General features: G+C 45.5%; 1 protein-coding gene across 5 annotated transcripts in view; it reads right to left on the bottom strand.

The window, feature by feature from the left end:
• The window catches only part of LOC137422018 (proprotein convertase subtilisin/kexin type 6-like), a 288,832-nt gene that overhangs the window by 121,266 nt on the left and 143,953 nt on the right, over positions 1–23,613 (bottom strand). For all 5 annotated transcript variants that reach the window (XR_013622625.1, XM_068108687.2, XM_078772998.1 and 2 more), the window contains exons 8-13: positions 18,495–18,707; positions 18,099–18,199; positions 15,126–15,229; positions 14,905–15,022; positions 8,393–8,581; positions 8,086–8,222 (exon numbers count right to left, since the gene is read on the bottom strand). Coding sequence is in view for 4 of the 5 variants with exons in the window: in XM_068108687.2 (XP_067964788.1) it covers positions 8,086–8,222; positions 8,393–8,581; positions 14,905–15,022; positions 15,126–15,229; positions 18,099–18,199; positions 18,495–18,707 (862 nt within the window). In the remaining variant the exon portion in view is untranslated. The remainder of the gene's footprint in view (positions 1–8,085; positions 8,223–8,392; positions 8,582–14,904; positions 15,023–15,125; positions 15,230–18,098; positions 18,200–18,494; positions 18,708–23,613) is intronic.

The raw sequence follows: 23,613 nt of genomic DNA, 5'->3' as shown, positions 1-23,613 counted from the left end.
TCCCGGTCCGGCGCAAACACCATCCACCTGGGTGTGGACTTCGCCCGCATGGCAGCCGACCAGACCACTGACCCCACGGTGCAAGCCCTCCGGACAGCCGACACAGGCCTGTGGTTGGCCGACGTCCCCTTCGAGAACACAGGCACAGTTCTCCTGTGCGACGTTTCCCTGGGCCAACCTCGCCCCATCGTGCCCACCGGATGGCAGCGGCACATTTTTGACGCCCTCCACGGCCTTTCCCACCCGGGCCGGAAAGCATCGCAGAAGCTCGTGGCAGCGAAATTCGTCTGGCACGGGCTCCGTAAAGACGTCCGCGACTGGGCCAATGCCTGTGTCGCCTGCCAGCGCGCGAAGGTCCACCGGCACACCCAGGCCCCGTTGGCACCATTCGACGTGCCCGCGCGGCGCTTCGACCACGTCAATGTGGACCTGGTGGGACCCCTTCCCTCCTCGCTGGGCTTCACCCACCTCCTCACAATGGTGGACAGGACCACCAGGTGGCCGGAGGCCGTCCCGCTGGCATCAACAACATCCGCCGACGTGGTGCAGGCCTTCATTGGCACCTGGATTGCCCGTTTCGGCGCCCCCTCGGACATCTCCGACAGAGGCCCGCAATTCACCTCCGAGCTTTGGGGCGCGGTCGCCCAAGCCTTGGGGGTCAAGCTTCACCGCACCATGGTCTACCACCCCCAAGCCAACGGCTTGTGCGAGCGGTTCCACTGCTCGATGAAGGCCGCTCTCAGGGCCAGCCTCCAGGACGACGGTTGGGCCGACAGGCTCCCGTGGGTCCTATTGGGCCTCCGAACGGCCCCTAAAGAGGACCTGCAGGCTTCCACCGCCGAGCTGGTCTACGGCCAGCCACTGCGCGTGCCGGGCGTGTACATCCCTGATGCCACCGGCCCCTGGTCCGCGGCTCGCCAACGCTCGGTCCTCCAAGAGGCCGCCAGGAGATTCGCCCCCGTGCCCACGTCCCCTCACGGCTGCCCCAAACCCCACGTCCCCCCAGCACTTCGCACTGCGGAGTACGTTTTTATCCGCAACGCCGCACACCGGGGACCGCTCCGGCCGCCGTACGATGGACCTTTCCGGGTCCTGAAGAGGGACGACAAGTCGTTCATCGTGGACATCGGTGGCAAACCAGACCACATCTCCGTGGACCGCCTCAAACCGGCCCATTTGGACCTCGACCAACCTCCACGGTTGGCCCTACCTCCACGGCGGGGCCGTCCCCTGTCAACCAAGCCCCCGCCCGACCATCCGCCGCCACGGCACCTACCACCCCCACACGAATCACCAGGGGTCGTTTCGGCCGGGTCATCAAGACCCCCCTCAAACTGACTCTCCCGGTGCAAGTTAATTCTGGGGGGGGGGGGGAGGGGGGCGCATGTAGCGGTTACCGGAAGCATACACAATCACCTTGCACCGGCCGATGACATAACCGGCAGGCGGTTACTTGCCCGGACTCGCCTTGCCCGGGCGGACTCTCGATTTGCATACCACGCCCCGTTGAGAGGCGTGGCTGACTTATTTGCATACCACGCCCCGCCTGAGAGGCGTAGCTTTTGTGTGTTGAACTGGACTTATAAATTGCCGCCCGTTCGATCGGCTGTTTCAGTGCTTTTGAGTTGAGCTAGAAATAAATAGCTCAGTGAAACTTCGTTCCTGGTGTCGTCCATTTTGTCCGGCTTTATCGTGAGAGCATAGCTCCACAGGGGTATATTTCCTCGCTGTTGCAGTTGATTTGAATAACGCCACCTTTGGTGAAGTTGAGCACTACAGGATGGATTTAATTTCCCCAGACAGTTAGTTGTCTTACCATCATCTTCTGTGGTTATTCTCGCCACCACCATGGCTAGCTTTTCCCGTCACTGGGGAAGGGTACTCTTGCTAGTGCTACATATATATATATAACTAGCTATGTACCTACCCTGCGGTGGACATACAATGAATTGTATCATGTGTAGGTGCTAATTTTATGAGTAAATAAACTATGATCGACAATTTACTCGATCGACGTACTCACGTTGTACTACATTCTTAAAACACATGCTCATGTTGTACTATATACTTAATAGATGTACACTTGTTGTGCTACATACTTAACAGACATACCCACATTGTTCTGTATACTTAATAGATGTACACATGTTGTGCTACATACTTAACAGACATACCCACATTGTTCTATATACTTAATAGATGTACACATGTTGTGCTACATACTTAACAGACATACCCACATTGTTCTGTATACTTAATAGATGTGCACATGTTGTGCTACATACTTAACAGACATACCCACATTGTTCTGTATACTTAATAGATGTACACATGTTGTGCTACATACTTAACAGACATACCCACATTGTTCTATATACTTAATAGATGTGCACATGTTGTGCTACATACTTAACAGACATACCCACATTGTTCTGTATACTTAATAGATGTACACATGTTGTGCTACATACTTAACAGACATACCCACATTGTTCTGTATACTTAATAGATGTACACATGTTGTGCTACATACTTAACAGACATACCCACATTGTTCTGTATACTTAATAGATGTGCACATGTTGTGCTACATACTTAACAGACATACCCACATTGTTCTGTATATTTAATAGATGTGCACATGTTGTGCTACATACTTAACAGACATACCCACATTGTTCTGTATACTTAATAGATGTGCACATGTTGTGCTACATACTTAACAGACATACCCACATTGTTCTGTCTACTTCATAGATGTACACATATTGTGCTACATACTTAACAGACATACCCACATTGTTCTGTATACTTAATAGATGTGCACATGTTGTGCTATATACTTAACAGACATACCCACATTGTTCTGTATACTTAATAGATGTACACATGTTGTGCTACATACTTAACAGACATACCCACATTGTTCTGTATACTTAATAGATGTGCACATGTTGTGCTACATACTTAACAGACATACCCACATTGCTCTGTATACTTAATAGATGTGCACATGTTGTGCTACATACTTAACAGACATACCCACATTGTTCTGTATACTTAATAGATGTACACATATTGTGCTACATACTTAACAGACATACCCACATTGCTCTGTATACTTAATAGATGTGCACATGTTGTGCTACATACTTAACAGACATACCCACATTGTTCTGTATACTTAATAGATGTGCACATGTTGTGCTACATACTTAACAGACATACCCACATTGTTCTGTATACTTAATAGATGTGCACATGTTGTGCTACATACTTAACAGACATACCCACATTGTTCTGTATACCTAATAGATGTGCACATGTTGTGCTACATACTTAACAGACATACCCACATTGTTCTGTATACTTAATAGATGTACACATATTGTGCTACATACTTAACAGACATACCCACATTGTTCTGTATACTTAATAGATGTGCACATGTTGTGCTACATACTTAACAGACATACCCACATTGTTCTGTATACTTAATAGATGTGCACATGTTGTGCTACATACTTAACAGACATACCCACATTGTTCTGTATACTTAATAGATGTGCACATGTTGTGCTACATACTTAACAGACATACCCACATTGTTCTGTATACCTAATAGATGTGCACATGTTGTGCTACATACTTAACAGACATACCCACATTGTACTATATACTTAATAGGCATACTAATGACGTGTTGTGGATAAAAACGGAGCTCGGACTGCATATGCGCATTTGCCTGAAATTTATTTTTGTCCCCATACCCTCTTTGTGACATTAGCAGATGATGTAATTTCTGATGTGACGTTAGCTGCGAGATGACAGAGTTTCATGCTCCGCTACCGTAATGAACGGAAGCAAGAAATGAGCGGATGTGGACGCTGGAGAATCGTGGTGAATGCGGTTGCTTTCCAACTCCTTTTGTTTATGATTTAGAGGACCCATGGTGGTATGTATTTATTTTTGTTTACTGTGCGATGTGTCATGTGACTTACTCTGAAACATTTAAGTGGTACATCTGCGATGATGTCGTAACTCAGTGGAAATAGATATTATTTTTCAAAATAGATATTATCTACGAGACGTAGTTAATACCGAATTAAGATGAATTGAAAATTTAACAACCTCATGGATAGTATGTAGTTCTGTGATTTTGTATTGATACTCGTACATTCACTATTAAAAAGTTTATGGCACCTTTTGGCAATTTTGGCGGACATTTTTATTTAAAAATGGCCGCCATGTTGAATTTAGAGTTGGCTCATGGACTCGATTTAAAGAGTATCTACTGTATATAAGAACATTACTGCCAAGATTCATGCTTGTATCCTAATGTGAACGATTTTGTGTGTTAGGCACCTCGCTACCAGGAGGAAGCGCAAGTGAAACGCGTTCACCTGGAAATCAATGCTGAGAGAGGGATTGATATTTGTGGAATTACAGGGAAGTTTCTCCAAGCTGGTTTATGATTAAAGGGAAATGACTATCAGTGATTTGTCAGACTTCTCGAAATGTAAATTTGTTCTTTCATATTTGAGAACAGCTTGATGATGGTAGCTTAGGCTACCAGTGTATACAAATACAATACTATTTCGCAATCCGATTCAAATTTTATTCTTGTTTGCTTCATGTCATCTTTCCTTCATACCCTCTTTATTGTTGTTGCAGTGCTTTATTATATTGACTCTTTATATTGTGTTGACAGTCATACAGTCGTGGCCAAAAATATTGGCACCCTTGCACTTTTTTCAAATAATGCACCATTTCTTCCAGAAAATTGTTGAAAATAATAAACCTTTTGGTATCCACAAATGTATTTCTTTGGTTTGCAATGGAACAAAAAAGAAAAAGCGGAAAAAATTACTAAATCTTATCTTATTCCACAAAGAAATCCTAAAATGGCCCGGACAATATTGGCACCTTTCAGAAGTTGTTAGAAATAATTAGATTTCAAGCAGGTGATTCTCCTTTACTTTGGAATTGAACTCACCTGTGGTGAGTTGCAGGTGCCTGCAATGTAAAAATCACTCATTCACCCAGTTTGAATAGAGAAAAGGAGTCATTCTGCTGTTTTGTGTCACTGTGTGCACGGCAATGAGCATGGAGAAAAGAAAGAAAACCAGAGAATTGGCTGAGGAGGTCAGACACAAGATTGCAGCCAGGAATTGCAGCGTTTGCTGCAATTGCAGCCAAGATTGCAGCGTTTTTTTCGCAGCTTAGCTCTTTCACGAGCCTCGATTCAGTATACAAAAAAAAAACAAAAAAAAAAAAACAAGCTGTCCACGATTTCCACGCTATCGAAGTTAAGTAATTGTTCCCATTTGTATTTTCGTCAAAACTGTATTTATTTTATGGTGTATGTACCTACAGTGGGTACCTAGGAAAATTATCGGTGTAAATCTTTCATACCTGTATAGAAAATCGTGTTAATTCGTGTCGTGTCTTTTGAGGCCTTGTACAGTGTCCTACCTTAAGGCTTTGTTTTTCTCTCAGCGGTCCGTCGTTTGTGCTCCAATAACTTTCGTTCTCTGTTTTTCCTGGTCTTTTCACCCCATAGCCTACTTCCTTGTTTAAAATCTCAACTCAAAAAAAAAAATATATATAAATTTTTTTTCCCTTCTCTGTTCTTATTCCTTGTTCTTATTAGTTTATTCGTTGTTCTTATTCGTTCGTTCGTTCTTCGACCACGTGTTTCTCCCCCATTTCCCCAGATAGTTTTCACTGTTAAACTTTAAAATGTTTAAACTTTCCCCTGAAGTACTGTATTCTGTCGTATATTATAGCACCTTTTTCCTCTTCTTCTTTAAAAGGTTGCTTTCGACTTGCTCACGAAATCTATTCATCCCAAAAAAAAATTCCATCTCTTACAGTGCCTCTTTCATACATTCCCTAAACTCTCCAGCACTCCACCCCCCCCCCCCCCCCCCTCCTCCAGCATCCTCAAACATATTTTTAACACGAAGGTCACAAGAAACCCATTTTGCAATAAATGTTCGTTTCCCATTAATCGTATACTTTCCAAAATCCAATCTCACGCCTCCCCTCCAAATCTTCCCCATCACCCCTCCCCTCCAAAACTTCCCCATTACCCATCCCCTCCAAAACTTCCCCATTACCCATCCCTTTCAAATCTCCCCCCTTGCCCCTTCCCTCCCAAACCATGATCTTTCCTGGGAAAACCACATTTCAAATCTGGACTCCAAAGACAGTCGCCGACTGGGCATCCTCCGTCGTGCGAAGTCCTTCCTTGGCTCACCTGAGCTCCTCACCACATACAAGGCTTTCATCCGGAGCTCAATGGAATACTGCTCTCCCCTCTGGGCTGGTGCTCCTGCCTCACACCTAGCTCGTCTTCACGCTGTTGAAACCAAAGCGTTCAGAATCATTGGAATCTCCTGTGATGAAGCTACCTCTGAGGGCCTTTCACTTACACACCGCAGGCAGGTTGGTGGTCTTTCTGTCTTCTACCGACTCCTCTCCAGGCTTGCTCCTCCAGCTCTCTTTGGGCTCTGTCCCCCAAATATTCCTACAGGTCGCACAAGATCTGCCTGCAACCCTCTTATGGTTAAACTGCAAAAATCAAGACTCTCTGCTCACCTCCACTCCTTCATTCCTCTTTTCTCCCGCCTCTGGAACAAACTCCCTCACTCTCTTCAATCCCACTCCTCCCTCCAGGTCTTTAAAACAGCTGTTCACCACCATCTCTTATCTTCCCCCATCCAAAACCTTGATCTTTTCTACCCCCGCTAATTTCACCCCAAATCCACTTTTTTGAAATACCAACTTCTGTCCTGGAAGTCCTTGGTGTCCTTGTGTTTATACTTCTCCCACCCCCCCACCCCCCCTTCCCATGCCGCCTCCCCCCAAGCCCTCTCCTTCCCACACATTCCCGATGTCCCTGCTCTCAAATGTGGTGTTTATGTGCTTCCCCTTCTCTCCCCATCTTGTCTACCACTCCCCTTTTTATATACTTTGTTTGTTTGTCTGTTTGATTTGTTTGTGTGATAAATGTTAGCTCTTTCATGAGCCTCGATTATGTATACAAAAAAAAAAGAAAAAAAAAAAGAATGGACAATCTCAAGGCTACAAGTCCATCTCCTGAGACCTTGATGTTCCTGTCTCCACCGTACGTAATGTTATCAGGAAGTGTAAGGCCCATGGCACTGTAGCCAACCTTAGCACTGAAGTGGCCGCAAGAGAAAACTTGATCGAAGATTGCAGTGAATGATTGTTCGACTGGTGGAAAAAGCACCTCGATCAACTGCCAGATTCAAGCTGACCATCAGACACAAGGTACGACAGTTTCAACTCGCACCATCCGTCGCCAACTCAATGAAAGGGGGTTCTATGGTAGGAGACCCAGGAGGACCCCACTGCTGAGTTCTGAGTTCCGGTGATTATGTAGACGCAAAGGCTTTGTGATGGCTGGCCTCTGATACGTTTTCACCATGAATCAAATACAGATCGAGACGACCAAAATGTTTTATATTGCCATTCGCCTTTTATGACAGCAGGAGGTGCTGCATCATGGAGCTTTCTATTCTTCATCCGCACAGACTCACAGATGTATATGCAACATACCGAGGTGTCTTTTTTTAACGAACTTGACCAAAATAAAAGGAATCTCACCCAATAACCCAATAATATAATCCAAAGAAAAATGCCTTTTTTATCTTTGACTTGCAAAGGACCATACCTCAACCATACCTTGCAAAGGTGTGGACCTCAACCACCTCTCACATCGTCCCCTCACTCACCAAACCCTCCCCCTGCATCCTCCCAACTCCTCCTTCCACACAAGCGTGGATTCTCCGCTAGGTGTGAGTGCGGGTACAACCCACCCCTCCCTCCGGACTCCCACCCCAACCTTGTCCCTCCCACCAGACTCCCATCCCACCCCTTCCCCTCCCTCTACTCACCTCTTCTTTCCGCACAAGGAGCATGCACCTCTGTTAGATGACTTATAAATGTGTACATTTTTTTTTTTCCTAATGTGACACACAGCCGATTTATACACATTTGCAGTAATCGGAAATATCACCACAAATCCACTACTTTGGGGCACAATCATTCCCGTACCGGTGGCTTTGGGATTACGAAGTCGTGAGGGTGTGTCGTAAATCTCTAGCCTCCATTTTCCACTTGCTTTTTCACCCCAGCAGTGGGTCGTCATAAACTCCCATGCCTGGAAACCATCTGGTGAGTGGTCAAAGGGTCTGTGAGAGATATTTGGGCAAAAGGTGGAAATGGTAAATAATTTTGTCTTTCTCTGGAAAAACAGCATGATGCAAGTTAGTAGCAACATTGCAGAAAGTAATTGGAAGTCTTTGGCTTGCAACTCGCATGGCATTAGCATGTACCACTTGGCAGCATGTGGAATCGGTACCTGTTTGCAAGCAGTTGGGAGCGCGTGCCTGCCGGTGAAGTGAGATAAATAGAAAGGTCACTGCGACGTGGGTGGTTCAGGCTAACTCGTGCCACCACGTGCTCCAGGTAAACAATGTGCGAGTTAGTGTTGTCCTTGCAGCCAAAAGCATGCGTTACTGATGTGAGACCTTGCTGAGGGCGGATCCATCTGTGAGGACAAAAGTAATAATCGTGACAAAACAAAAGCATCGACAACAAAATGACATCATCACATCTGTTGAAGGCCGAATGAGACATTGGTGTTGGAGATGCAAATTCAGACCGATATTGATCTGGTGTTGGGCTAGCCATGAAGCCTGGTGTTGGGCTAGCGGCTAGGGTGCCAGCTTAGGATATCCTAGGATCCTGGGTTCGAATCCCGGTCGATCGCTGAATTAACGCCAGGGGGGTTGACTCAGCCTGTCATCCTTCCGAGGTCGGCTAATTGAGTACCAGTACACTGGTAATTCCCTGTTTGTCGTAAAAAGGCGACAAAAAGGGTTGGCGGCAGGAAGGGCATCCGGCCGTAAAAACATTGCTTCAAAAAGGGGACCAAAAAAAAAAAACAACAACAACCACGGTCCCCGAAAAAGGCCAACCCCCGCTTGCGGGGAAAAATGGCCTCTAAAGGTGGTTTAAAAAAAAAAATTTATTGAGATATTCGAGATGCATCGTGACAGAAAATGGAAATCGTACTTGACGAACCCGGCGGCTTGAGAGTCGAGAACTGCGCGACGGGCCTCAACTTCGAACACAACTGTCCCTTTTGGGAAATGTGGAGTTTGAAGGGAGCACGAGTGGCCAGGACCTTCAATGAGTCACAGCGGAACCTCGGTGATCTCGGATCGTAACCCTCGCAATTCGACTGTGAATGTGAATGGAGACTTAATTGCTGGTGTTGGGAATGCAGAAGTTGATACGAATTTGAAGGTGAAACTGGGGTTGCGCTTCACTTTTCACAGCCGGTAGTTCTGAGGTGCGGAGACGGTAACCAAGCTGTCCGTTCGGAGATTTTCCAATGTGTTCGTCGAATCTGCAGCTGCCGCTTACACCTCATCAAAGCTCAGTTTTCCGAACCGGATTTGTCATGTTTTTCTGTTATATATCCGTCCCTGTGTTGCTGTTTGTGTTTCCCGTCCTCCTAACCCACGTTATTTTTATTCACCACAATCTATTCTTCTTCTTCACAAAGATTATTTTCCAAACCTGTCTGTCAGTTAAGTGCAGCACCGACAGCACCACCTTTCTCCGTGCCTTCAACAAAAATTCTTACTTCCCATATCATGATCTTTATCTAGATTTGTCCAATTTGGGGATTCGGAATCAGCATTCACCCATTTATTGTCTCCTATTTCCACATCCCTCCTCATTCCATCCCCACAAAGCTTCATGTCCCCCCTTTCAACTTCCCTCCTCATCCCACACTCTCAATGCTTCCCCCACACCCCACCACTCAAACCTCAACTTTTGTCTTGACACCACAAAACATCTCCCCCCCCCCCCCCCCCCCCCACCCCATCATGCACACTCCCAGCCTCCTACCCTGTCCTGAACCGTGTGGACCTCAACCATCCGAGGTCTCCCCTCCAACCTGACAGATCTCTCAATCCAGGTCGCTGCTGTTAAACCAGCTATCATCTGTTTAACAGAAATGCTCTTCCCACCGAACATTCCTGAACCATTACTTAGTATCTCTCTCAGGCTATTGTATCCTCTGATATGACAGACCTGAACCCAGCCCAAGCGACGGAGTTACACTTTCCATCAATAACTCAATTTCTCACTGGCTTTCTCTTGATCTTACACCTCCTAACCACCAGGAGTACCTTTGGCTGCAACTTCCCCTCTGCTCCCACCTCTTGTTTGTCTGTGTGTTATACCATCCTCCAAAAAGTGATGACTTCATCTCCATCTCTCACTTAGACAACATGGAGCAACTTTTAACTAGTCATCCCAACTCTCTCTTTCTCATATATGGCCATTTGAATTGTCGTCATGCAAATTGACTCAGTGTTGGTACCTCTCTCAAGCTTCAAAAAGGGGACCAAAAAACAACAACAACCACGGTTCCCGAAAAAGGCCAACCCCTGCTTTGAGGTGAAAAATGGCCTCTACAGGTGGGGGTTGGTACCTCTCTCAACAGCCGTGGCACTTCAGTAAAGGATTTCTGTCACTCCGTGGGACTGACTTTCTGACCCGGATTTATCACAATGGCAGATATCACAAGCCTTCTGGACTTGTTGATGACTAACTTCCCCGCTGGTATCTCCTGCTCTTCCTCTACAGTCTACATGCTTGTGAGAGGAAACATCTGTCTGGCTATTCTCAGAGAGCTTTCTCAATGCCGGCGAGTCTGGCAGTTCACTCAGGCAGACCAGCAGGGACGGCAAACAGCGATCTCTCTTCAGGACTGGTGTTCCATATCTACCGCCCCTGATATTAACTCAGCCTGGGAATTCTTCCACAGAAACCTGCTCTCTCTCATGCACAGATTTATCCCATCTCACCTTCAAATATCCTACCCTTCTTCCCACCCATGGTACACCGAATCCTGTGGTCAGGCAGTTGCTCTGAAACAACTTGCTTTTTCTTCCTGGAAAGCAAACCCGACCAAATGCTCTCTCAGCTCATTCCACAAATCCCGTAGCAAGTGTGTGCTCACTCTCAGCTCAGGAGAGCAAGAAAACAACATCCGTCCAACCTCAAAATTGAACTTTCAAAGTTGTCTGGCTCCAGTAAAACTTGTACACACCTTCTTAAGTCTGTCTCCCGAATGTGCTCTCCCTCCATCCCTTCCATCTCTTCAAATTGCACCACAGCCGGCTCTGCTTGTCAGAATAAAAAAATGTCTAAATTATGTGTTTGCTTCCAAAGCTGTTGTCCTCAATCCCTCGGTCTTTGTACCCACACTACCCAATCGCAACCAACTGCTCCTTGACTATGTGTCTTTTGCACCTGTAAAGGTGGACAGGTTTCTGGCAACCGTCAATTCAGATTCTGCAACTGGACAAGACGGCATCAGCTCATGTGTCCTAAAAACCTGCTCTGCTGCTTTTGCACATCCATCCTGTCATTTGCCTTAGGTCATCTTCCATCTGCTTGGAAATCCACCAACATCACTGCATTACCTGAAAAGGTGCAAAAACTGGTCCCCATAACTAGACGTATCAGCTTAATTTCAGTCATCAGCAAGGCCATGGATGGAATCCATCATGGCAATTATTTAAAAAAATAACCACCTTTAGAGGCCATTTTTCCCCGCAAGCGGGGGTTGGCCTTTTTCGGGGACCGTGGTTGTTGTTGTTTTTTGGTCCCCTTTTTGAAGCAATGTTTTACGGCCGGATGCCCTTCCTGACGCCAACCCTTTTTGTCGCCTTTTTATGACAAACAGGCAATTACCAGTGAACTGGTACTCAATTTGCCGACCTTGGAAGGATGACAAGCTGAGTCAACCCCCTGGCGTTAATTCAGCGATTGACCAGGATTCGAACCCAGGATCCTAGGATCCTAAGCCGGCACCCTAGCCGCTAGCCCAACACCAGGGCTATGGCAATTGATATTAAATATTTCGTTTTCTCCAACGGCCTCATCTCAGGTCTCCAATTTGGTTGCAGACCAGGTCACTCCACCTTTCTCCATCTTTGGTCACTCCACCTTTCTCCATCTTTGGTCACTCCACCTTTCTCCATCTTTGGTCACTCCATCTTTCTTCGGCAAAATAACATTTCAAGGTTGGCCTCCGTAGCCAGTCGCTGGCTAGGCATCCTCCATCGTACAAAGCCCTTCCTTGGCATACCTGAACTCATATCCACCTACAAAGCCTTCATCCGCAGATTTATGGAGTACTGCTGTCCCCTCTGGGTTGGCTCCCCTGCCTCATATCTTGCTAACCTAATGCCGTGGACAGAAAAGCCTTAAAGGTTATTGGGATTTCCCGTGATGAAGCCGATTCTGTGGACCTATCACTTCTCTTTCTCTGTCTGTCTATCTGTCTCTCTGTCTTCTAGCACCTCCTTTCTGGTCTTGCAACTTCTGCATATACAGTACTCTCTCCACCCCCCCCCCCCCCCCCAGGTTTCTGCGAGGCACACGCATTCCACCAGCTACCCTCTTCTAGTGAACCTCCCGTCATTCCAAACCACTTCTCACCTACACTTCTTTGTTCCTCCCCCCCCCCCTACCCCCCCAAATGTGAAGCAAGCTTCCACATCCTCGTCAATCTCATTCTTTCTTCCAAGTCTTCAACACAGCTGTTCACCACCATCTCAGATCATCCCCAATTCCCTTTACACACCCAAGCCCACCTTCCAAGTTTCCAGTTTTTCCTTCCTGAGAGTGTCCTTCTGTATACTTTGCTTCTGTACCTAGCGCCCCCCACGCATGCTCCTCTACCCCTCATTCCTGTCACCCTCTATTTTTCCTTCAACCCTATTGTTGGTGCTTTCCCTCTTCTCTTTCTGTTATTCCTTTTGTTCTGTTGTGGCCTGATCAGTTCAGTGCTATAGCTCTTTCACAAGCCTCGACTCTGTGTACAAAAAAAGTTTAAAAAGCCAGAAGTTGCATTTTAACGTGTAACATAAGGTAACTAGTAGGGTCACCTGTGGGAATCCCACGGGCATGGACGTGTGTGACATTTGGACATCTTGATTTAGATGCTGCACATTAAATTTTACAAAATGGTTACTGGCAATTCATCAGATCCAGAAATGGTGCAATGAACACAATTTATTTATTTCACATCATATGTGACCCCTCACTCCTCTCCACCTGACACTCTCCTCTCTCCACCCTCACGCATCTCCAATCCCACTCCTCCTCACACTCCCCTCCAATACCTCCTCACACTCCTCTCCAATACTTACTCAGACTCCTCTCCAATCCCTCATACTCCTCTCCAATCCCTCACACTCCTCTCCAATCCCTCACACTCCTCTCCAATTCCTCACACTCCTCTCCAATTCCTCACACTCCCCTCCAATCGCTCCTCACTCTCCTCTCCAATCGCTCCTCACTCTCCTCTCCAAACGCACCTCACTCTCCTCTCCAAACGCTCCTCACTCTCCTCTCCAAACGCTCCTCACTCTCCTCTCCAAACGCTCCTCACTCTCCTCTTCAAACGCTCCTCACTCTCCGCTCCAATCGGCCGTCACTCTCCAACTCCTTACTCTCCAACCCCTCGCTCCTCACTCTCCAACACCTAGGTCCTCACTCTCCAACCCCTAGCTCCTCGCTCTCCAACCCCTCGCTCCTCGCTCTCCAACCCCTAGCGCCTCGCTCTCCATCCCCTCGCTCCTCACTCTCCAACCCCTAGCGCCTCGCTCTCCAACCCCTCGCTCCTCGCTCTCCAACCAGTCTCTCCAACCAATCTCTCCAACGTTCAGTATCTAAGTAAAGGATTACGCTACAGAAGGTAGTGTTCAGAGTTGCTACAAAAAGCCCTGAAAGGGAGTAGGCACTGTTGGCCTACATGCCTTTTCTTCTTCCACTTTGCTCTGCCAATGGATGCTTCACAAACGTTTTGTGTACAAGTTGTGGAGTTTTCAATAATGCTCATTTTATTCTGTGATATTCTTCAGACGCTAAAGCAAAATCAAAATAAATTCCGCAAATCAAGTATTTCAATGATAAAGCATTGCAGAACTTCAACGGCAATCATTTTTGCAAAGCAGGTAATGCGGTGGTATGATGGAGAATACAGCGTGAGAGTGATGCAATAATTTCAGAGGAGTTTGTGATTCAACACCACATGGGTTTAGTAGAAAAGGAGAAATTTGGAAGTTAATTTTAAAAACATAGGAGTAGGTTGTAGCCTGTAGGGGAAATACCCCTGGCGCTCACCTGGTAGAATAAGCAGTATACTACACTGACTAAAGGAAATTGGTATTTTAAACCAATTTCAATGGTTTCTAGAAGACAGGTCAGCATGGAGAATCATACTAACATAATCATAATACTTTAAACAAACAAACAAACAAATACCAATTTGGGGGGAGGGGGGGAACCCCTATGCCCCCCCTCCTCCCACCCCGTGTACCTCCTCAGACCACAATTTTTTAAATACCGTGAACAACCTTTGGTACATCACGGGTGATGAAGGTTGTGGTCAAGTTTCATTGAAATTGTGTGTGTAGTTTCAGAGGAAAAAGCAAATTCCTATTTTGGGGGTCAAACCTGGATCCACTTTGACCCCCAGTAAACCCCCTCAGACTCCGATTACTTTAATGCCATTAACAACTTTTAGTCACAACACAACAAATATCATTTGTGCCAAATTTGGTCGCAATCCCATCAGCGGCTTCGGAGAAGTTTAAAGTGTTTACGGATGGACGGACAGACGTGCCATCGCATAAGCAACCCCTGAACTTCGTTCCAGGTGAGCTAATAATATGTCAGGTAGGTCTGATATATCAAAAGCGCTTGGTAGGTAGATTCCTGAAGATCAAGGTACAAAGATTGTGAAGCAGGCCTAAAACACTCTGGAGAACAGAGTACCTGGGTCGTCGGTTGCTCTGCTCATTACAAGTGTGCTTTGGAGGCACCGGCATCCAGGTCTCTGCGGCACGTACCATCTCGAAAGCATCCATCAGTCCAAATCCATACAAGTGGCTCACTGCAAGCACAATCAGGTATTTTAGCATCAGCAAAGAAATGGGAAACCAAATCATGCTCTAAAAGAAACACTGTCTATTTGGACTTCTAAACTGATTTGTTACCTTGGTATCCAGCTCCGTTTGTTTTCCAGTCTGTGGCCTTAAGGTGAGCGGCACGAGATGTCCTCACAATGAGGTGCTGCACGTCTCTCCAGGACAGCAAAGGGCTGGGGAGAAATTTGCAGTGCAGGAAGGACACATGGCCTGACATTTCACTACACATTGGATTGTTAAAGGTGCACTGGAAGAAATTTTTTGCAATTCTTATTCTATTTATCCTATCACGCAGCGAAACACAGGGTTGTGCAATCACTTCTGTGCGTCTGTGTGTCTACCTGGGCCATAACTTTTTTTTAACCATTTGAGCTTTTGTCATCAAATTTTCAACAAAGCCTTATTATGACAATATGAACCACCTTTGGAGGCCATTTTTCCCCCGCAGTCCTTTTTTCGGGCACCTTGGTCCCCTTTTTGAAGCAATGTTTTATGGCCGGATGCCCTTCCTGCCACCAACCCTGTTAGTCACGCTGCGACACACAGGGAATTACCTGTGAACAGGTACTCAATTTGCCGACCTCGGGAGTATGACAGGCTGAGTCAACCCCCCTGGCGTTAATTCAGCGATCGACCGGGATTCGAACCCAGGATCCTAGGATCCCAAGCCGGTTTATTATGACAATATGAAGAAGCCAAATCAATAATTTGGCCAAAAGGTCAAAGTTCAGCGTCACATAAAATCCTTAATTTTCTTCTCATTGACCTCAAATTTAAAGAATTTGCATATTGCATCACTGAATTGGTTCACCAATTAAAAGCTGGAAGCTGATTGTTTTTTTAATATCAAAAGGTCATAGGTCAAGATCATGTAAAATCCTCAATTTTCATCTGATTGATTTGAAATTTGAGCAAGGTTTGTGTATTGGGTTACCTGTTGCTTTTGAGGTCAAATGGTCTAGGTCGCCTAAAATCATCAATTTGTTTCGCTGTTTTCATCATGTTTAGCATAAGGAAGAAGTCTGATTACAAAGCAGACGCGGACAGGCCTTGCATTTTCAGATGTTGTCTAGTTTAGATTTGTTTTTCAAACATTTATATATAAAAAAATTGTCTTTAGGTCATTCATTGTCCTTTCCACTGAATGAAATGGAGATGCGTACTCACAAAGACAGGTACAGAGCACGCGTGCTTTAATCCCTAGTGTGGACAAATCCAAAACTCTGGCCATTATTGGATCTTCAAGCAGCAGCCAATGACAGACAAGCTCCAATGCTCGCATTAGTTTCTACTAGCAACTGTACCCGCCCTATGGGCGGGGCTTCAATTGGGAAGCCCTAATGAAATGGCAAAATACCAGAAATTGAAGGTTTTTATTTTATTTTAAACGATTCATATAAACATCCGTTGAATCATATCACACGCAAATCATCAAAATCTAAACAGTACATGGCGCCTATTTTGAAAAAAAGATTGAATTCTGCAAAACGGAAGCGGCCGCTACACGTCTTTCTCATAGTCAGGTTCACTATGTTAACAAATATAATTTCGTTCAAAATTTTGGGAGATTAGCAAACCTGTACATTTTTGGATTATCAGAGCATGGAGAATCCGAAAATCATTGTTGGCATTTGCACAGACACAGATTTTGGATTTTCAAAATGGCCGCCATAAAATACTTATTTTGCGCTGGGCTTCTAGTCAACCTAGAAACTTAATTAAATATGCTAATCCTATGTTTTCTGGGTCAAGGAATCTAATAAAGGCCTCAAAATATTGCTCAGGATTATAGAAAAGCACCAAACAAAGGTAATTGAAACCATTGTCTTTATATTTGCGATATAACTGTATTACATAATACATGATATTGCAAGTCCTTTGAAGTTATAGGTATGGGTTTATAAAGCAATAAAGCAGCCTTGTTAGTAATCAGACTGAACGATAAGTCCTATACATAGGTCTATACCATTCAGGAATATGCTTTTACAGATCTTCATCACTGGCCTGAGTGTCATTTTTGCAAAGGTGTCTACGCAAATGCCAACATTAATTTTTGCATTCCTCATGCTCTGAATATTCCAAAAATGTATAGTTTTGCTAATCTCCAAAAATTTTGAACGAAAAAACATAGTGAACCTGACTATCAGTCGCACGTTTATGTGTGCAGAGTGTGCGCCAAATCTGTAACACGGAAGCGGCCGCGACACCTGTTTCTCAGTCGCTTTGCACACGCTGCCATGTTACTTCGGAACCGCACGTTTATATAGGAAAAGTTCGTCAGGAGTCGATCTGCTCTCTCCTGGTACGTAGAATTTCAACAAAAGCCACATCACTGTTCATATCGGTAAATATTATTCCATCGTGTTTGGAAAAACTGGAAAATTGGAAAATTGGAAAAACAATATAGCCTATTTTACTCCCTGGGGTCCCAGGAATACCCACCCAAAATATCGTTGCGATTGGTTGAGCCGTTTTTGCGGTACCTTCGAACGGACGGACGGACATTTGGTGAATTATAGTAAGATTTACTCACTCCGACTGTTCTCTTACAAATCCTCCGTACATTTCCACGGGATTGCGCACATTCATCCATTAACTTATGATCATAATCCAAGCTTTCTGCCAAGTTTGGCTTGATCATCGTGGTCTTCCAACACTTATGGAAGAAGGAGTTCCTCAACTTTGCCCGGCCTCGACCTTTCCACCAGGCAAGGCCAGAGGCAGCTCATTGCAAATTTGTCAAACCCAAAATGTTGTATTCAGGAACATTCCAAATTCTGCTTGGCCTTTCACACCAATGTTGTTGACCCTTTCACTTTGGAATACAGCATCCTACAAAGGTGTCTGCTTGCTTGTTTCTTCCCAACAAAAAAATGTTTTGCCTTTCAGTTCTTAATCCAAGCATCAAGTTCAAACAGAGAAATAGTTAAAAGATCAATTTTAAGTCAATTTGTCAGTTTTAACAAGAGGAAAATAAAGGCTTTGTTTCTCTAACTGGAAAAGTCAAAAACTGGGAGTTGTTGGATTACAATAAGGATGTACTTTGCCTGCAGAGCTAAAGCAATGATCCCTGCTGCCATGGGAGCGGATGCAGAGGTTCCTGTGTGGCTGTCTGTGCAACGCTGCCTCAGGTCAGTGGTCATCTGTGTGGGAGGATAAAAGGGGTTTAGAAGTTATGGGTTATGGATCCGGTGTACTTGGGATTGGGCCAGACAGGAAGTCAGGATAACTATCAATTCAAACCAGGAAGTGAAATCGACACTACAGGATTGGGAGGGAACTGTACCCCAAATATGAGCAAGGACGCTGGATTAAGAATATTTGCTTAAATTATGCAGAAAATAATTGTCCTTTATGATCGAGTCTACGTTGCATAAATTTTGTGCGGCTTTGCAAATTTGCAGCGTGGAAATGCACACAGACGTACAATTAACGTACAACTTTGCGATCACCATGTTCACCAGAGCTGTAGGTAGTCGCCAACGTAGAGCTGCACTCTTCCAAGTACCACGGCTTATTAACACGCTCACTCGTCGAGCTCACGGAGATCGTATAAATGGAGTTGGTGTAGCCGTCGCACGAGCAGTGGTCATGGTTGTGGCCTCCATTTCCCGAAGCCCATACAAATATCGAGCCACGTCCTTGACGACCCTGATGAGGCAAACACCGAACAACATGTACACACTTAAATTTCTACATGCTCCCATTTCATCGAGATCCGCATTATCTCCCCCAACAGCCATATATGCTGCCTTGTAATATGCAATTCATATACAGTCACGTGAAAAAGTAAGTACACCCCATGTAAAGTTTTGACTTTTTCAACATATTTCAACATACAGCTATTTGATCTTCATTTCAACAATATTGGTAGATAAAGGTGATATAATATAACAAATATCATGAAACATTTGCATTTTGTAGTCCATTGTATAATTTAAATAAACATAAATGCAAATTTCACATGTGGAAAAAGTAAGTACACCCCGACATTTATCACTACTTCAAATACCTAAAATTAGAATCAGGTGCACCAGCTCAGGTGAAAATGATTAGAACATCGTTACAGAGGATCTTGGAGGAACCTGTCTTATTTAAACCTCAGACATTTAGTTTGGTTTGCTTTTTGTTGTTGAAGTGTGCGGCGTCACCATGCCTAGATCAAAAGAGCTCCCTGAGGCCTTCAGAAAGAAGGTTATAGATGCCTACGAGTCTGGGAAGGGATTTTAAAAGATCTCCAAACAATTTGAAATCAATCATTCGCCTGTCCGGAAGATCATCGACAAGTGGAGAAGATTCCAAACAACTGCCAACTTGTTCAGGCCAGGCCGCCCCAGCAAGATCAGCCCGACAGCAGACCGCAAGATGCTGAAAGAAGTCTCTAAGAACCCCAGAATGTCATCACGGGACCTACAGGTAGCTCTTGCCACTGTTGATATCTAAGTGCACGAGTCTACCATTAGAAAGAGGCTGCACAAATTTGATCTACATGGGAGGTGTGCCAGGGGGAAACCTTTGCTGTCCAGAAAGAACATCAGGGCAAGACTAAAGTTTGCCAATGAACACCTAGGCAAAGAACAGCACTTCTGGAACAATGTGCTCTGGACAGATGAGTCAAAGGTAGAGCTATTTGGCCACAGTACCAGAAGACATGTTTGGTGAAAACCAAAGACAGCATTTGACTACAAGAACCTGATACCAACTGTAAAGCATGGTGGTGGAAATATTATGGTTTGGGGCAGCTTTGCTGCATCAGGGCCTGGGCAGCTCACCATCATAGAATCCACTATGATTTCTTCATTGTACCAGAGGGTACTTGAGGATAATGTGAGGCCATCTGTTGGAAAGTTGAAGCTCAACCGAAGGTAGACCTTGCAACATGACAATGACCCTAAACATACCAGTAAATCCACCAAGGAATGGCTGAAAAGAAAGAAATGGAGGGTTCTGGAATGGCCAAGTCAAAGCCCGGATCTAAATCCCATCGAGATGTTGTGGGGGGATTTGAAACGAGCTGTGCATGCAAGAAACCCCTCAAACATCGCACAGCTGAAAGAATTCTGCATGGAAGAGTGGGCAAAAAGTTCTCCCAGTCGATGTCAGAGACTGGTAGATAGTTATAAGAAACGCCTACTTGAGGTTGTTTCTGCCAAAGGGGGCAATACCACCGATTAGAGCCAAGGGTGTAGTTACTTTTTCCACATGCGAAATTTGCATTTATGTTTATTTAAATTATACAATTGTTACGGGGTCCTCACCGATCGCCTGGTCTCGGTAAACCTCTGAACCCCGAGAGGAACTCCGGCAGAAAAAATATATTACCCTGTGTTGAAAAATCAATAGTGAAACCACACCAATGATATTATAAATGCACAAACTTGTATTATAAATCACACACAGGTAATACGGTACAGTAAATGGCCATTCAGAGTGCACTCCATATATATCTTATATAAATAAAATCAAGTGACTCACGGCTCTGCCAGCCAATGAGCGGACACTCCTCAATGTTTCTATGACTTTTCCCAAGGCGAATGGGATTCGCTCCAGCGGTCGATGGAACGAAATCCATTCGAAGCCCGAATCTCGCTCTCCCGCCGATATACGAAGTGTGTACAGTGGGCAAGGGTGCTCTTCCCGCCAAACTGTACAACGGCGCCCTCCAGAGACGCACCTCCACCGCTCCCTCAGCAAACCGCAACGTAATTGGAGACGAAGCGGTCTCACCCACTTATCCCCGACAGACGGTAGGTTGTTGGGGAGAAGACGACACGAAGCAAACCTTCACAGGTCCGAAGCACGGGGTTCAAGATGGCTGACGGCTCTGGCTTGAGCCGACGCGTCAAGGCAAGGATTCGTCGGAATCTCAGCGCCCCAAATCTGTCTACGCACATTTCTCCACTCCAGCGAATATTCGTATCTTCCTGTCGTATCGGCTGTCGGTAGACCTGGCTCGTTACGGAGCGCTGACGTCACCGTCTTCCCCGACTTTCCACGCGCTTCTTCCTCCTCTCATTGTCTTCTCCTTCGGTTTCCTGTATCATTTTAAGTTAACCTTTTAAACTTTTGATCACCGTTCGTGAATAATAAGCCGTTTGAAGATAATAATCGTACAAAATATCAGCACTACGTCAAGTGGGTGAAAACCACAATAACGGAAGTCACGAACTCGTAACACTTCCCCCCCTCAAGAAAGAAAGTTTTAACACAGCGAAAACTTTCTTTGCATGCAAACTTTAACAAAAAAAACAAAAGTAAACTCACAATCAAAATCATCAACTCCCGTGGGCAACAATTATCACATCTCAAAAATAAAGCAACCAAATTTCACACAACCCACCAAGATTTACAAAGTTAATTCACTCTGGACAAAGCATCAGCAACGACATTGTCCCTGCCCTTTACGTGCTCAATTTCCAAGTTGAACTCCTGCAAAGGCAACTCCATCGCATCAACCTCGGATTTTTGTTTTTCATTTTTTGAATGAAGGTTAAGGGGTTGATCAAGAATCCAAAGTTAAGCAACTCGATAGCACTTTTTCCGGGAGGCCAAGCCGAGTATTCACTGCATGGACGCCTTTAGGAATGTGGAGTTCACGGTTAGTCCGGGGAGGAAAGTTCACTACATGGACGCCATCAGGAACGTGGAGTTCACGGTTAGTCCGTGCAGGAAAGTTCACTACCTGGACGCCTTTAGGAACGTGGCGTTCACGGTTAGTCCGTGTAGGAATCTGGGCCCGGCGGCTCCGCCGCATTCAGTGCTTCAGCTTCTCCGGACTCCTAATAATTACGGTGGGACCACTTGTCACAGTAGTCACGGGAATAGCGGTCTCCTTCTCGGCCGCTACCCTGATAATCATTCTTTCGGGAGCCTCCATTGTAATATCGGCTGCGGCCACCACCAAAACTACCGCCAAGTTGTCCTCTTCTGTAGACCTCTCGACGTCTACGAAATGCCTTCCCTACTGTTATGGTCCGACCCTCCAAATCCTTGCCATTCCAATTCTTCTCTGCCTCTTTGGCGTCCTTTGTGCTTGCAAACGTGACAAAGCCGAACCCTCTTGACTGTTGCGTTTCCCTGTCTTTTACCAACCGCACTTCCACAAGCGGTCCATATTTGTTGAAGACAGAGGTCAGAACTTCTTCCTTTGTTTTGAAGTTCAGTCCCCCTACAAATAACTTGGTACTTTTGTCGCCATCCCTAACTGGTGTGGTGTTGTTTTCCCTGCTGGGCTCTTTACCAACCCTCGGGTTACCATAAACTTGACCACCGGCCAAATCATTCCCGTAACCACAGATACTCCCTCTACAGGAAGAGTGGCTTGTAAACCTACGGTGACCGGTCCTGACACCACATCGGACTACAAATGGATGGCATGGAGTGGAGCTCTAACATAGCCACCAATCCCCTGTAAACGAACACTATCACCAGTTGCCGTCTCCTCTGACAATGGCAAGATGCCTTGAAGCATTAAAGATTGATGTGCTCCGGTGTCCCTTAATACCCTAACAGGTTTCTGGGTAGTCGGGTCTCCATCCAGTGACACAAACCCCTTTGAAATAAATGGTTGGTAACCCTTTTGAGGGCGACTTCTCACACTGGCCATTGCATTCGGAGTTGTACTAGTCGAACTCCGCTCCTGATTTTCCTTTCCCAGAGCATGACAGTGGGACATCAAGTGTCCAGGTTTATGGCAAAAAGCGCAAGTAGGCCCAAAGGAGAACCTCGTGGTCTGCCAAGGCATGGGGGCGGCAGTCTGCCTCGAGCCCCCCAGACGATAGGTCTGTCTTGGAACCACAGTCTTTTGATTTCTAGATGTCGTGGTATCAGAGTGGTCCTCATTTTCATCTCGAGGCTGCCACCCTGAATCTTCGTTCTCCGCACCAGATGTATCACAAATCTCTGTGCGACCTCTAGGTGGGAAGTTAGGTTTATGGAACCTCATCCTGTGTGTTAAGGCATAGTCATCCGCCATGGTTGCTGCCTCATACAACTTTGGTACTTTCCTTTCCTCCAGATGTACCTTAATGTCGTCGTGGACACACTGTTGGAATTCCTCCACCAGGATCAATTGTCGCAATAGTTCGAAGTCTTTCCCGACTCCTTTTGAATCACACCACCGATCAAACATGGTTTCTTTCATTCTGGCAAACTCCACATGGGTCTCATTCTCCCTCTTCCTGGTGTTCCGGAATTTTTGCTGGTAAGCTTCAGGGACCAATTCATAGGCTTTGAGAATGGTTTTCTTCACTATCTCATAATCTGCACATTGTTCAATCGGTAAAGCCGAATAAATATCTTGAGCTTTACCCACCAGAACACTTTGTACTAATATGGTCCAGGACTCCTCCGGCCATTTTAGCATTTGAGCCACTTTCTCAAAGTGTAAAAAAAACTTGGCTACCTCCTTTTCATTGAAGGGTGGAACCAGCCTCACATGTCTGCCAACATCCCAGGTGTTTTGACTAGTTGTCGAACCAGTCTGCATGGGTGGTACCTCTCCCCGTTCTCTCATTATCTCCAGCTCCTTGACTTTAATTTCCTGCGGACGCGCCAA

The sequence above is a fragment of the Myxine glutinosa genome, chromosome 2, assembly GCF_964187855.1.
Source record: "Myxine glutinosa chromosome 2, kmMyxGlut1.1, whole genome shotgun sequence".
NCBI classification, from domain to species: Eukaryota; Metazoa; Chordata; class Myxini; order Myxiniformes; family Myxinidae; genus Myxine; species Myxine glutinosa.
Note: the sequence above shows the minus strand (reverse complement) of the source record. Positions and strands in the feature narration are given on the sequence as shown.